The sequence below is a fragment of the Somniosus microcephalus genome, chromosome 13 (assembly GCF_052327205.1).
Source record: "Somniosus microcephalus isolate GS21.2 chromosome 13, FLI_Smic_1.0, whole genome shotgun sequence".
Lineage (NCBI taxonomy): Eukaryota > Metazoa > Chordata > Chondrichthyes > Squaliformes > Somniosidae > Somniosus > Somniosus microcephalus.
In genome coordinates, this window is record NC_140999.1 from 193,791,522 (window position 1) to 193,806,042 (window position 14,521).

The 14,521-nt window shown below is 48.9% G+C and overlaps 1 protein-coding gene across 1 annotated transcript; it reads right to left on the bottom strand.

The window, feature by feature from the left end:
* Window positions 1–213: 213 nt before the first annotated feature.
* Window positions 214–13,700, bottom strand: LOC147108935 (neuronal acetylcholine receptor subunit alpha-4-like). Its single transcript, XM_086006062.1, has 2 exons — window positions 12,314–13,700; window positions 214–645 (listed from the first exon to the last, which is right to left on the bottom strand). The coding sequence occupies exons 1-2, from the start codon at window positions 13,553–13,555 to the stop codon at window positions 520–522; spliced, it is 1,368 nt and encodes a 455-aa protein (XP_085862188.1). The 5' UTR covers window positions 13,556–13,700; the 3' UTR covers window positions 214–519.
* Between the last annotated feature and the right edge of the window lie 821 nt (window positions 13,701–14,521).

The following is a 14,521-nucleotide window of genomic DNA, read 5'->3' on the forward strand; positions in this document are numbered from 1 at the left end:
TTGATACTATTCACCTCAACCACTCCCTGTGGTAGCGAGTTCCACATTCTCACCACTCTCTGGGTAAAGAAGTTTCTTCTGAATTCCCGATTGGATTTATTAGTGACTATCTTATATTGATGGCCCCTAGTTCTGGTCTCCCCCACAAGCGGAAACATCTTCTCTACCCTCTACCCTATCGAACCCCTTCCTAATTGTAAAGACCTCGATCAGGTCACCCCTCAGCCGTCTTGTTTCTAGAGAAAAGAGCCCCGGCCTGTTCAGTTTTTCTTGATAATAATCAGCTCTCAGTTCTTGTATCATCCTTGTAAATGTTTTAAATGATACATTATAAACTTAGTGCCACAAATATGTAGCCCATGTTTCTAAAGAGTAAACTGATATCTCTCTGGCCCACACAATTCTTATTTGTCTTGACCTGGTGAAGATTGTCTCAGAAAACTGGGAAGTGACCTAGGGATGAAGATGTAGAACAAAGCAGGTCTTTCTTGAGTTGGGTTTGTCAAGGTCCTTCGTATCTCACAGCATTCCCGCCAACCAGGGGGGCAGGAAGAGTCCCAGCGTTCCCAGCAAGCAAATGATAATAAATATCCACAGGAAGATCCGGTCAATCACCATGGCAACGTACTTCCAGTCTTCCCTCACCTGCAAATCAGAGAACAGCATCAATCCAGATTACAAGGGCAACCAATGAGGAACACAAGAGCCTCTTCCTATAGTGCTAAGACAAACAAAACCAGGAACGAGCTCAGGTCCTGTCCACCTTCTATCCTGGGTTGTCTGACCTCAGCTGTGGTAGTGGGGACACTAGAGTTGGCCTGAGCACCACTGGGGATAGGAACAAGGGGGAAATTGGAAAAGGGACAAGGGCAATGAGAGAATAAGTTTCAACTGTGTCACCAACCACTGCATTGTGGATAATCTACTTAACTAATTCACCAACCACTGTACTGGGGATAATCTACTTAACTAATTCACCAACCACTGTACTGGGGATAATCTACTTAACTAATTCACCAACCACTGCATTGTGGATAATCTACTTAACTGATTCACCAACCACTGTACTGGGGATAATCTACTTAACTAATTCACCAACCACTGTACTGGGGATAATCTATTTAACTAATTCACCAACCACTGTACTGGGGATAATCTATTTAAATAATTCACCAACCACTGTACTGGGGATAATCTACTTAAATAATTCACCAACCACTGTACTGGGGATAATCTACTTAAATAATTCACCAACCACTGTACTGGGGATAATCTATTTAAATAATTCACCAACCACTGTACTGGGGATAATCTACTTAAATAATTCACCAACCACTGTACTGGGGATAATCTATTTAACCAATTCACCAACCACTGTACTGGGGATAATCTATTTAAATAATTCACCAACCACTGTACTGGGGATAATCTATTTAAATAATTCACCAACCACTGTACTGGGGATAATCTATTTAACCAATTCACCAACCACTGTACTGGGGATAATCTATTTAACCAATTCACCAACCACTGTACTGGGGATAATCTACTTAAATAATTCACCAAACACTGTACTGGGGATAATCTATTTAACCAATTCACCAACCACTGTACTGGGGATAATCTATTTAACCAATTCACCAACCACTGTACTGGGGATAATCTATTTAAATAATTCACCAACCACTGTACTGGGGATAATCTACTTAAATAATTCACCAACCACTGTACTGGGGATAATCTACTTAAATAATTCACCAACCACTGTACTGGGGATAATCTATTTAACCAATTCACCAACCACTGTACTGGGGATAATCTATTTAACCAATTCACCAACCACTGTACTGGGGATAATCTATTTAACCAATTCACCAACCACTGTACTGGGGATAATCTACTTAAATAATTCACCAACCACTGTACTGGGGATAATCTACTTAACCAATTCACCAACCACTGTACTGGGGATAATCTATTTAACCAATTCACCAACCACTGTACTGGGGATAATCTATTTAAATAATACACCAACCACTGTACTGGGGATAATCTATTTAAATAATTCACCAACCACTGTACTGGGGATAATCTACTTAACCAATTCACCAACCACTGTACTGGGGATAATCTATTTAAATAATTCACCAACCACTGTACTGGGGATAATCTATTTAAATAATTCACCAACCACTGTACTGGGGATAATCTATTTAAATAATTCACCAACCACTGTACTGGGGATAATCTACTTAAATAATTCACCAACCACTGTACTGGGGATAATCTACTTAACTGATTCACCAACCACTGTACAAGGAGATAATCTATTTAAATAATTCACCAACCACTGTACTGGGGATAATCTATTTAAATAATTCACCAACCACTGTACTGGGGATAATCTACTTAAATAATTCACCAACCACTGTACTGGGGATAATCTACTTAACTGATTCACCAACCACTGTACAAGGAGATAATCTATTTAAATAATTCACCAACCACTGTACTGGGGATAATCTATTTAAATAATTCACCAACCACTGTACTGGGGATAATCTACTTAAATAATTCACCAACCACTGTACTGGGGATAATCTACTTAACTAATTCACCAACCACTGTACAAGGAGATAATCCATTTAACTAATTCACTAACCACTGTACTAGGGATAATCTATTTAACAAATTCACCAAACACTGTACTGGGGATAATCTAATTAACTAATTCACCAACCACTGTACTGGGGATAATCTATTTAACTAATTCACCAACCACTGTACTAGGAGATAATCTATTTAACTAATTCACTAACCACTGTACTAGGGGATAATCTATTTAACAAATTCACCAACCACTGTACTGGGGATAATCTAATTAACTAATTCATGAACCACTTTACTGGGGATAATCTATTTAACTAATTCACCAACCACTCTACTAGGAGATAATCTACTTAACTAATTCACCAACCACTGTACAAGGAGATAATCTATTTAACTAATTCACTAACCACTGTACTAGGGATAATCCATTTAACTAATTTACCAACCACTGTACCGGGGATAATCTATTTAACTAATTCACTAACCACTGTACTAGGGATAATCCATTTATCTAATTTACTAACCACTGTACTAGGGGATAATCTATTTAACTAAATCACTAACCACTCTACTGGGGATAATCTATTTAACTAATTCACCAACCACTGTACAAGGAGATAATCTATTTAACTAATTCAGTAACCACTGTACTAGGGATAATCCATTTAACTAATTCACCAACCACTGTACCGGGGATAATCTATTTAACTAATTCACTAACCACTGTGCTAGGGGATAATCTATTTAACTAAATCACTAACCACTCTACTGGGGATAATCTATTGAACTAATTCAGCACAGGGAGTGGTTGAGGTGAATTGTGTTGATACATTTAAGGGGAAGCTAGATAAGCACATGAGGGAGAGAGGAACAGAAGGATGTGCTGATGGGGTGAGATGAAGAGGGTGGGAGGAGGCTGGTGTGGAGCATAAACACCGGCACAGACCAGTTGGGCCGAATGGCCTGTTTCTGAGCTGTAAATACTTTGTGATGTTATTCGCAGACTTAGATATTCTGCTTTAACTCTTTGTGAACCACAGACGAGTGCACGTGGCTCAGTGTTGTCACACGGTTGGAGGCCAACAAGGGGATAACTGGCTGGTAGCGGGACATTCTGGTAAACACGTCACCACCTGTTTGCATCACGATTATGAACAGGACAGCACAGAATCTGAACTTCTTTGATAAAACCAGTCAGTACTGCACCATACCTCCAAAAGCCCGCCATCAACACTCGGAAAAACATCAACGGTCACCGTGCAAAATTTAGTTCCAGCGGAGGTTATACGGCAAATAGTATCTGGTGTAAAATATTGACCCAGAAATTCGGGTCGGGGGCTTCCCGCGGGTGCAAGCCCCCGACCTGCACTTACCTAGCGCGCCGACCGTTGAGCTGTGGGCCCCCGTGGGATTCCGATCCTGGGCCTGCTCCAACTGCCGGCGCACAGTGCCTGCGTATCCCAGCGGCGCAGTTAGTTCGAAGCGTCCCCTGGGATCACGTGGGCCATGGGGAGCCAATGGTAGCAGGGAATGCTTCATTCATAAATTTGACAGGAAGAGCTGTCAAACCTATAAATACTATAAGCCCCAAAACATCACTAAAACTTCAAATACATTTTTTTTTAAATCACATTTTTAAAATAACTATAAATTACATGAAATAACTATTTTAAACAATAATTTAAAATTTAGAAAAAATTAATTACATTTTCTAACGGGGCAAAAAATAAATTTACCTTTCTTTAAAGTATTTAAAAATAATAAACCTGTGGAAAAAATGTTTTAATTTTAATTAATTCACCACTTACCTTGTTAAAAGCAGGCCTTGCGCCTGCTTTTTAAAAGTATAACTGCTGGAGATTTACCCTCCCGGAGAAAGCTGCAAAAAAACGTAAGTTCGATGCGCACGCGCTGCCTCTCCGGCGCACGCGTTCCACCTCTGAACCCCTTCTTTCAGGGGAACGGAAGTTCCGGTTTCCCGCGCATGTGCAGTGCATGCACGAAACCGGCACTTCCATTGGGCCTACGGGTGAGTACCCCGTGCGTACTCACCCGTGGAGACCCGAATTTCTGGGCCACTATCTGGTGTAAGGGTTCTGCGTGGGTCACCTTCATAAGGGAGGACTATTTCTGGAGACTGGGCAATGCATATGGTTGTTACTAGCACCAGGATTTATGATGTCTCAGTTACATTTGGTTTAGGAAGTGATTCAGTCCCCATTGGAGGGCATAGTGAGGTCACTAGATTTTGCCTGGTATTGACGATTTTCTCTCTGATAAGTTATTACTTGCTCTGTGCACCCTACATATACTGCCTGCTCCTGAAGGAAATCATATATATCTTGCATCCTGTCTGGCACACGATCTCCCTCAGCCATGTCCACCTGCCCCACAGCCTTTCTTTCCTCCTTCCAGTCTCAATCAACTAATTGACGTCAGTTGTCGCACAAAAAGGGAACAGAATCGATCTGGAAAACATGAATTGGAGTGTTCCCCAGTGGTGTTAAAATCAGGTCTCATTACACTGCCTCCGACTCAAACCCCTTCTTTCCCAAGACTTTAAAACATTGGAACAACACACCTCCCCTCAAGTTTATCTTCCTCCTTCAGTTAACAGGCTTTCAAAATCCAAAGGTGGTGTCATACATGGCTCAGTGGGTAGCACTCTGGCCTGTGAGTTGGAAGGTTTGTGGTTTACGTCCCACCCCCGTGACATGTGAACAAAATCCAGGCTGACACTCCAGTACAATACTGAGGGAGCGCCGCACTGTCGGAGGTGCAGTACTGAGGGAGCGCCGCACTGTCGGAGGGGCAGTACTGAGGGAGCACCGCACTGTCGGAGGGGCAGTACTGAGGGAGCGCCGCACTGTCAGAGGGGCAGTACTGAGGGAGCGCCGCACTGTCGGAGGGGCAGTACTGAGGGAGCGCCGCACTGTCGGAGGGGCAGTACTGAGGGAGCGCGGCACTGTCGGAGGGGCAGTACTGAGGGATCGCCACACTGTTGGAGGGGCAGTACTGAGTGAGTCTGCACTGTCGGAGGGGCAGTACTGAGGGAGCGCTGCACTGTCAGAGGGACAGTACAGAGGGAGTGCCGCACTGTCAGAAGGGCAGTGCTGAGGGAGCGCCGCACTGTCGGAGGGACAGTACTGAGGGAGCGCCGCACTGTCGGAGGGGCAGTACTCAGGGAGCGCCGCACTGTCGGAGGGGCAGTACTGAGGGAGCGCTGCACTGTCGGAGGGGCCGTACTGAGGGAGCGCTGCACTGTCGGAGGGGCAGTACTGAGGGAGCGCCGCACTGTCAGAGGGACAGTACTAAGGGAGTGCCGCACTGTCGGAAGGGCAGTGCTGAGCGAGCGCCGCACTGTCGGAGGGACAGTACTGAGGGAGCACCGCACTGTCGGAGGGGCCGTACTGAGGGAGCGCCACACTGTCGGAGGGGCAGTACTGAGGGAGTGCCGCACTGTCGGAAGGGCAGTGCTGAGGGAGCGCCGCACTGTCGGAGGGACAGTACTGAGGGAGCACCGCACTGTTGGAGAGGCAGTACTGAGTGAGTCTGCACTGTCGGAGGGGCAATACTGAGGGAGCGCCGCACTGTCGGAGGGGCAATACTGAGGGAGCGCCGCACTGTCGGAGGGGCAGTACTGAGGGAGCACCGCACTGTCGGAGGGGCAGTACTGAGGGAGCGCTGCACTGTCAGAGGGGCAGTACTGAGGGAGCGCTGCACTGTCGCAGGGGCAGTACTGAGGGAGCACCACACTGTCAGAGGGGCAGTACTGAGGGAGCGCTGCACTGTCGGAGGGGCCGTTCTGAGGGAGCGCTGCACTGTCGCAGGGGCAGTACTGAGGGAGCACTGCACTGTCGGAGGGGCTGTACTGAGGGAGTGCTGCACTGTCGAAGGGGCAGTACTGAGGGAGCGCCGCACTGTCTGAGGGACAGTACCGAGGGAGTGCCGCACTGTCGGAAGGGCAGTGCTGATGGAGCGCCGCACTGTCGGAGGGGCAGTACTGAGGGAGCGCTGCACTGTCGGAGGGGCAGTACTGAGGGAGTGTTGCACTGTCACAGGGACAGTACTGAGGGAGCACTGCACTGTTGGAGGGGCAGTACTGAGGGAGGGCCGCACTGAGGGAGGGCCGCACTGTCGGAGGGGCAGTACTGAGGGAGCGCTGCACTTTCAAGGGGCAGTACTGAGGGAGTGTTGCACTGTCGGAGGGGCAGTACTGAGGGAGCGTTGCACTGTCGGAGGGACAGTAATGAGGGAGCACCGCACTGTCGGAGGGGCAGTACTGAGGGAGCGCCGCACTGTTGGAGAGGCAGTACTGAGTGAGTCTGCACTGTCGGAGGGGCAATACTGAGGGAGCGCCACACTGTCAGAGGGGCAGTACTGATGGAGCGCCGCACTGTCGGAGGGGCAGTACTGAGGGAGCGCTGCACTGTCGGAGGGGCAGTACTGTGGGAGCGCTGCACTGTCGCAGGCGCAGTACTGAGGGTGTGCCGCACTGTCAGAGGGGCAGTACTGAGGGATCGCCACACTGTTGGAGGGGCAGTACTGAGTGAGTCTGCACTGTCGGAGGGGCAGTACTGAGGGAGCGCTGCACTGTCAGAGGGACAGTACAGAGGGAGTGCCGCACTGTCAGAAGGGCAGTGCTGAGGGAGCGCCGCACTATCAGAGGGGTAGTACTGAGGGAGTGTTGCACTGTCAGAGGTGTGGTACCGAGGGAGCGCCGCACTGTGGGAGGGACAGTACTGAGGGAGCGCCGCACTTTCGGAGGGGCAGTACTGTGGGAGTGCTGTGCTGTTGGAGGTGCCGTCTTTCAGATGAGGCAATAAACCGAGACCCCGTTTGACCTCTCAGATGGATGTAAAGATTCCCATTGTACTATTTTGAAGAAGTGTAGGGGTGTTATTCTCTGTGTCCTGGGGCCTATATTTATCCCTCAATCAACATCACTAAATTTTCTGGTCATTATCACGTTGCTGTTTGTGGGAGCTTGCTGTTCTTAAATTGGCTGCCACGTTTCCCACATTACAACAGTGACTACACTTCAAAAAAAGTACTTCATTGGCTGTAAAGCGCTTTGGGACGTCCTGAGGTTGTGAAAGGCGCTATATAAATGCAAGTCTTTCTTTCTTTCCTTTCATTTACTATTGGAGCAGGCAGGCTGTGAATAGACTGTGGAGAACACAGAACCTATCTTTGGATTTTCAGGCCAGTTTGGTCCAAGGTGACCTCAAGTGATCAATCTGGAAATCCGAGATCACTCGCTGAAAATGCTGAGATTTAACTGCGCATGTGGAAAACTGCAAGTTTGCAAATCTGAAAGTTGATCCAGCTCCAAGTTTATCGGTTCAGATTCGTGTTTGTCAAAGTACACGGTAATCTTTGATTGCACAAGATACCCCCAGCCCCAAGGTAACATAGAAACAGAGAGAAATAGGAGCAGGAGTCGGCCATTCGGCCCTTCGAGCCTGCTCCGCCATTCAATATGATCATGGCTGATCCTCTATCTCAATACCATATTCCCGCTCTCTCCCCATACCCCTTGATGCCTTTTGTGTCTAGATGTTAAGATATTAAAGCCTGAATATAACCGAGTTTCATCAAACCAACCATCCTCTCATTTTGCAGACTGGCATAACCCCTCGGTGTACACCCTCAGCGTGTGTGTTGAACACTGACAAGGGGAAGAATTAAGATTTTAGGAACTGGATTAAACATGGTCCCATTTAAAATGACATTTTCCATAATTGCTGTGCAGGTCCCTTAGGAAAAGATTAAGAGTCAATTTATCAGACATCGTACTTGCTCCAGTTCCAGTCCAATCGGCTTAGCGTAACTGATGGCCTTCAGAAACAAGATGTCAACCTTCATGAGGATGTGTGTAACGCCGCATTTAGTGACAGAGTTCATTCTTCCTGACATGCTCAGACTGACGAAGGCGAGGTGACAGGTTGGGAACAGCATTGTTTTCAGGGCATTTTCATTCAGGGAAGAGGAAAGCACCTACTGAGCTGAGTTAAGTCAAAGCAACAGCGTCCTTTTACTCGTTCAAGCAACGCACTGGAATAAAACAAGAGCGATTTCCCTCGGACCTCCTCCCGCTCCACTGCCATAACTCGCTGCAGTTTTTATTTATTCGTTCCTGGGATGTGGGCGTCGCTGGCAAGGCCGGCATTTATTGCCCATTCCTACCTGCCCTCGAGAAGGTGGTGGCGAGCCGCCTTCTTGAACCGCTGCAGTCCGTGTGGTGAAGGTGCTCCCACAGTGCTGTTAGGGAGGGAGTTCCAGGATTTTGACCCAGCGACGATGAAGGAACGGCCGATATATTTCCAAGTCAGGATGGGGTGTGACTTGGAGTGCAGCGGAAACCCCATTTACGCGTGTAAACGAGGTCTCCGCTGACGTTATGGTGGAAGACAGGAGGAAGCTCATCCCGAAATTACAGGGACAAATCTGGACACAGTGGGAATGGAATCCTCTCCCAACACAGCCGTCTAATTTATAGAAAGAGAAAGTCTTGCATTTCTATAGCGCCTTTCACGGCCTCAGGACGTCCCAAAGCATTTTACAGACAATGAAGTGTTTTGGAGTCTAGTCACTGTCGTAATGTGGGACAGACGGCAGCCAATGTACGCACAGCAAGATCCCACAAACAACAATGTGATAATGACCAGATCATCTGTTTTAGTGATGTGATTGAGGAGCTTTTATTGGCCAGGACACCAGGGAGAACGCCCCCCTGCTCTTTTTTGAACAGTGCCCTGGGACCTGTGTCCACCTGAGAGGGCAGACGGGGCCTCGGGTTAAAGTCTCATCCATAAGACGGCACCTCCGACAGTGAGGCACTCCATTAGGACAGCCCCACCGACAGTGCAGCACTCCCTCAGTACTGCCCCTCTGACAATAGAGCGCTCCCTCAGTGCTGCCCCTCTGACAGTGCAGCACTCCCTCAGAACTGCCCCTCCGACAGTGTGGCGCTCCCTCAGTACTGCCCATCCGACAATGCAGCGCTCCCTCAGTACTGCTCCTACGACAATGCAGCGCTCCCTCAGTACTGCCCCTCCGACAGTGCGGCGCTCCCTCAGTACCGCCCCTCCGACAGTGCGGCGCTCCCTCAGTACTGCCCCTCCGACAGTGCGGCGCTCCCTCAGTACTGCCCCTCCGACAGTGCAGCATTCCCTCAGTACCGCCCCTCCGACAGTGCGGCGCTGCCTCAGTACTGCCCCTCTGACAGTGTGGCGCTCCCTCAGTACTGCCCCTCCGACAGTGTGGCACTCCCTCAGTACTGCCCCTCCGACAGTGTGGCGCTCCCTCAGTACTGCTCCTACGACAATGCAGCGCTCCCTCAGTACTGCTCCTACGACAATGCAGCGCTCCCTCAGTACTGCCCCTCCGACAGTGTGGCGCTCCCTCAGTACTGCTCCTACGACAATGCAGCGCTCCCTCAGTACTGCTCCTACGACAATGCAGCGCTCCCTCAGTACTGCTCCTACGACAATGCAGCGCTCCCTCAGTACTGCCCCTCTGACAGTGCGGCGCTCCCTCAGTACTGCTCCTACGACAATGCAGCGCTCCCTCAGTACTGCTCCTACGACAATGCAGCGCTCCCTCAGTACTGCCCCTCCGACAGTGCAGCATTCCCTCAGTACCGCCCCTCCGACAGTGCGGCGCTGCCTCAGTACTGCCCCTCTGGCAGTGTGGCGCTCCCTCAGTACTGCCCCTCCGACAGTGTGGCACTCCCTCAGTACTGCCCCTCCGACAGTGTGGCGCTCCCTCAGTACTGCCCCTCCGACAGTGCAGCGCTCCCTCAGTACTGCCCCTCCAACAGTGCGGCGCTCCCTCAGTACTGCCCCTCCGACAGAGCGGCGGTCCCTCAGTGCTGACCCTTCGACAGTGCGGCGCTCCCTCAGTACTGCCCCTCCGACAGAGCAGCGCTCCCTCAGTACTGCCCCTCCGACAGAGCAGCGCTCCCTCAGTACTGCACTGGAGTGTCAGCCTCGATTATGTGCACAAGTCTCTGGAGTGGTGAAACAGGTGATTTTGTGCTCCACACGGGCCTCCTCCCACCCTCTTCATCTCACCCCATCACCATATTCTTCTATTCCTTTCTCCCTCATGTGTTTATCCAGCTTCCCCTTAAATGTATCTATACTATTCACCTCAACCACTCCCTGTGGTAGTGAGTTCATATTCTCACCACTCTCTGGGTAAAGAAGTTTCTCCTGAATTCCCTATTGGATTTATTAGTGACTATCTTATATTGATGGCCCCTAGTTCTGGTCGGCCCCACAAGTGGAAACACCTTCTCTACGTCGACCCTATCGAACCAATTCATAATTTTAATGATCTCCAGCATGTCAGCGTTCAGCCTTCTCTTTTCTAGAGAAAAGAGCCCCAGCCTGTTCAATCTTTCCTGATAGGTAGAACCTTTCAGTTCTGGTATCATCCTTGTGAATCGTTCTTGAACCCTCTCCAGTGCCTCGATATCCTTTTTGTAATACGGAGTCCGGAACTGTGCACAGTGCTCCGAGTGTAATCTAATCAAGGTTCGATACAAGTTTAATATAACTTCCCTGCTTTTCAATTCTATCCCTCTAGAAATGAACCCTGGAGCTTGGTTTGCATTTTCTATGGCCTTATTAACATGCATTGAAACTTTTATAGATTTGTGAATGAGTGCCCCGGATCTCTTTGCGCTTCTATCCCATTTAGCCTGTTATTTTCCAAGGAGTATGTGACCTCCTTGTCTCTCCTGCAAAAATGCACCACCTCACACTTACCTATCCTGGGCCAGAACCTCGGGTCCCCACGGGTGAGTACGCGCTGGGTACTCACGCGTAGGCCCAACGAAAGTGCCGGTTTCGCGCATGCACTGCGCATGCGCGGTAAACCGGAACTTCCGTTCCCTTAAAGGAAGGGGTCCACAGGTCGAACGCGTGCACCGGAGAGGCAGCGCGTACGCCTGGAACTTCCGGTTTTTCTACAGATTTCTCCGGGAGGGTAAGTCTCCAGCAGCTACGCTTTTAAAAAGCAGTCGCAAGGCCTGCTTTTAACAAAGTAAGTGGTGAATTAAGTTAAATTAAAACATTTTTTCCACAGGTTTATTATTTTTAAAAACTTTAAAGAAAGGTAAGTTTATTTTCAGCCCTGTTAGAAACTGTAATTAATTTTTTCAAAAATTTTAATTATCGTTTTAAATGTTATTTTATGTAATTTATAGTTATTTTAAAAATGTGATTTTTAAAAAATTTATTTGAAGTTTTAGTGATGTTTTGGGGCTGAATTGTATTCATAGATTTGACAGGTCTTCCTGTCAATTTTATGAATGGGCATTCCCTGCTACCATTGGCTCTCCATGGCCCACGTGATCCCAGGGGACGCTTCAAACTAACTGCGCCCCTGGGATGCGCAAGCACTGCACGCCAGCAGTTGGAGGAGGCCCAGGATCGGAATCCCACGGGGGCCCACAGCTCAACGGCCGGCGCGCTAGGTAAGTGCAGGTCGGGGGCTTGCACCCGCGGGAAGCCCCCAACCCGAATTTCTGGGCTATTAAATTTTTTTTGCCAGTTACACGCCCATTCTGCAGCTGAAATATTCCTGCCTCACGCTGTTACTTTGTTCATTGCAAAGTTAGATTAGAAACTAGATGAGCAAAAACGTGTTTGAATGCATGTCAGTATCCAAACTCAGGAACGTGAATACTTACAGAGATATCAGCATCCTCCGCACGCAAGTGGCTCGCAATGTAATAGACACCTTCCGCTGCCAGCTTCATGGCTGGGGTCAGTGTTACGTTCTGCTGCTGTCTGGGACCGGCTACTTTCGAATCTCGCTTTGTTCGGTTGGCTGCTCCCATCACTTTGTTCCCACGCTTGCCTTTAGACCGAGATGAAGTGGGCTGGGTGGGATCTCCCTTCTCACGGCACCGTTGAGTGAGCGGGGGCCTGGAATGCCCATTGGAGTAGGACGAAACCTCATGGAGATGGCAGTACTGGATGCTGCAGGACCTACATCGGGCATTGGTCAGGGGCGGGTCCTCCTGTCTGTAAGGATATTGAAGGCTCAACGACCTCCCTTTGGAGCGGGAGTTGGACTGGTCGTTGGCCAGATGGTAAGGAAGCTTGGTGGGCGAAGGGCATGGACAGCTGCCGTGTGCCTGGTCCTCATGTAAAATGCTGTACTGGGCGGATTGTGATCTGTAAAGTGCTTTGGGTATCCCCTGGTCTTCCTGAAAACAATATTGAGCAGTCGGTGAAGTGTTAGCACTCGGTTGCTTGTCTGATCCCTGGGCGAGCTGGTTGCGTTCATCCTCAGCTCCAGCGGAGTAATTTGAAGAGCTCGATGCCTCGTGCGTTGACCCGCTCAGTTTTTTACAGTTTTTGTTCACAGCCGCGGGTCGTTGCATGAAGAGAACGCGAGGGATGAAATCCAGGAAGGACTTCCGTACCCAGGCGGGCATGGTGTGCGTGTGCGGGGAGCGATGGTGAACATTCAGCACAAAGACAGTGATCACAATGGACAGAGTGACGAATATCATAGTGAAGAGGAGGTACTCCCCGATCAGAGGGATGACGAGAGACGTGGAGGGAATGATCTCCGTTATAAGGAGGAGGAAGACAGTGAGTGAAAGCAACACGGAGATACAAAGTGTGATCTTCTCACCGCAATCCGAGGGGAGGTAAAATACCAGCACGGTCAAACATGATATCAGCAAACAGGGAATGATGAGGTTAATAGTGTAGAACAGAGGGAGCCGTCTTATCAGAAAGGAATAGGTAATATCTGAGTAGACTTCTATACAACATTCATACTTCTTGATGTTGTAGTTCCCAACTGCGCTGATAATGACCCATTCTCCACTTTCCCAGTAGTCCTGCTGGTCCACATGTCTGTCCATGCTCACCAGGTCTATCTTGGCTTTGTCAAATGTCCACGATCCGAATTTCATGGTGCAGTTCTGCTGGTCAAAGGGAAAGAAGGTCACATCAATGCTGCAGGAACTCTTGTAGATGGCCGGAGGTACCCATTTGATCCTGCCACTGTAGAACAGGTGGGCCTTGGTCAGGTGAGTGACAGCAAAGTCTCCATCGGCACTGTAAGGAGAGAAAGCCAAGCCCTATCATCAGAAGCTCAATCCCGCAAACAACAGCACCAATAACAACAACAACTTGCATTGATACAGAACCTTATATGTAGTAAAACGTCCCAAGGCGTTTCACAGGAGCGATTATCAAACTAAATTTGATACCGAGCCACGTAAGGAGATATTAGGGCAGGTGACCAAAAGCTTGGTCAGAGAGGTAGGTTTTAAGGAGCGGCTTGAAGGAGGAGAGAGTTAGAGAGGCGGAGAGGTTTAGGGAGGGCCCAGGCAGCTGAAGGCACGGCCGCCAATGGTGGGGCGATGAAAATCGGGGATGCGCAAGAAGCCAGAATTCGAGGAGCGCAGAGATCTCGGAGAGTTGTAGCATCTTAAATTTATCCAGTACCTTTCCGTTAACAAACCATCGCAAGGTGCTTCACAAAGGGAGCTGCTTGAAGCAAGGGAAAAGTTTGGGCAGGTGGCAAAAAGCCCAGTCAAAGAGCTACACAGATTACATAGAACATTGGCCATTCGGCCCAACCAGTCTATGTTGGTGTTTATCCTCCACACGAGCAGTTTCCCAATCCCATGTGCTCGCCCTGTTCCCATATTCCCCGTTTTAAGAACATAAGGAACAGGAGGAGGCCGTTCAGCCTCTCGAGCCTGTTCCGTCATTCAGTTAGACGATGGCTGATCTGTACCTTACCTCCATTGACCCGCCTTTGCTCTGTATCCTCATTACCCCTTACCCAACAAAAATCTATCAATCTCAGTCTTGAAAGCTCCAATTGACCCCCAGCCTCAAGAGCTTTTTGGGGGAGAGAGTTCCAGATT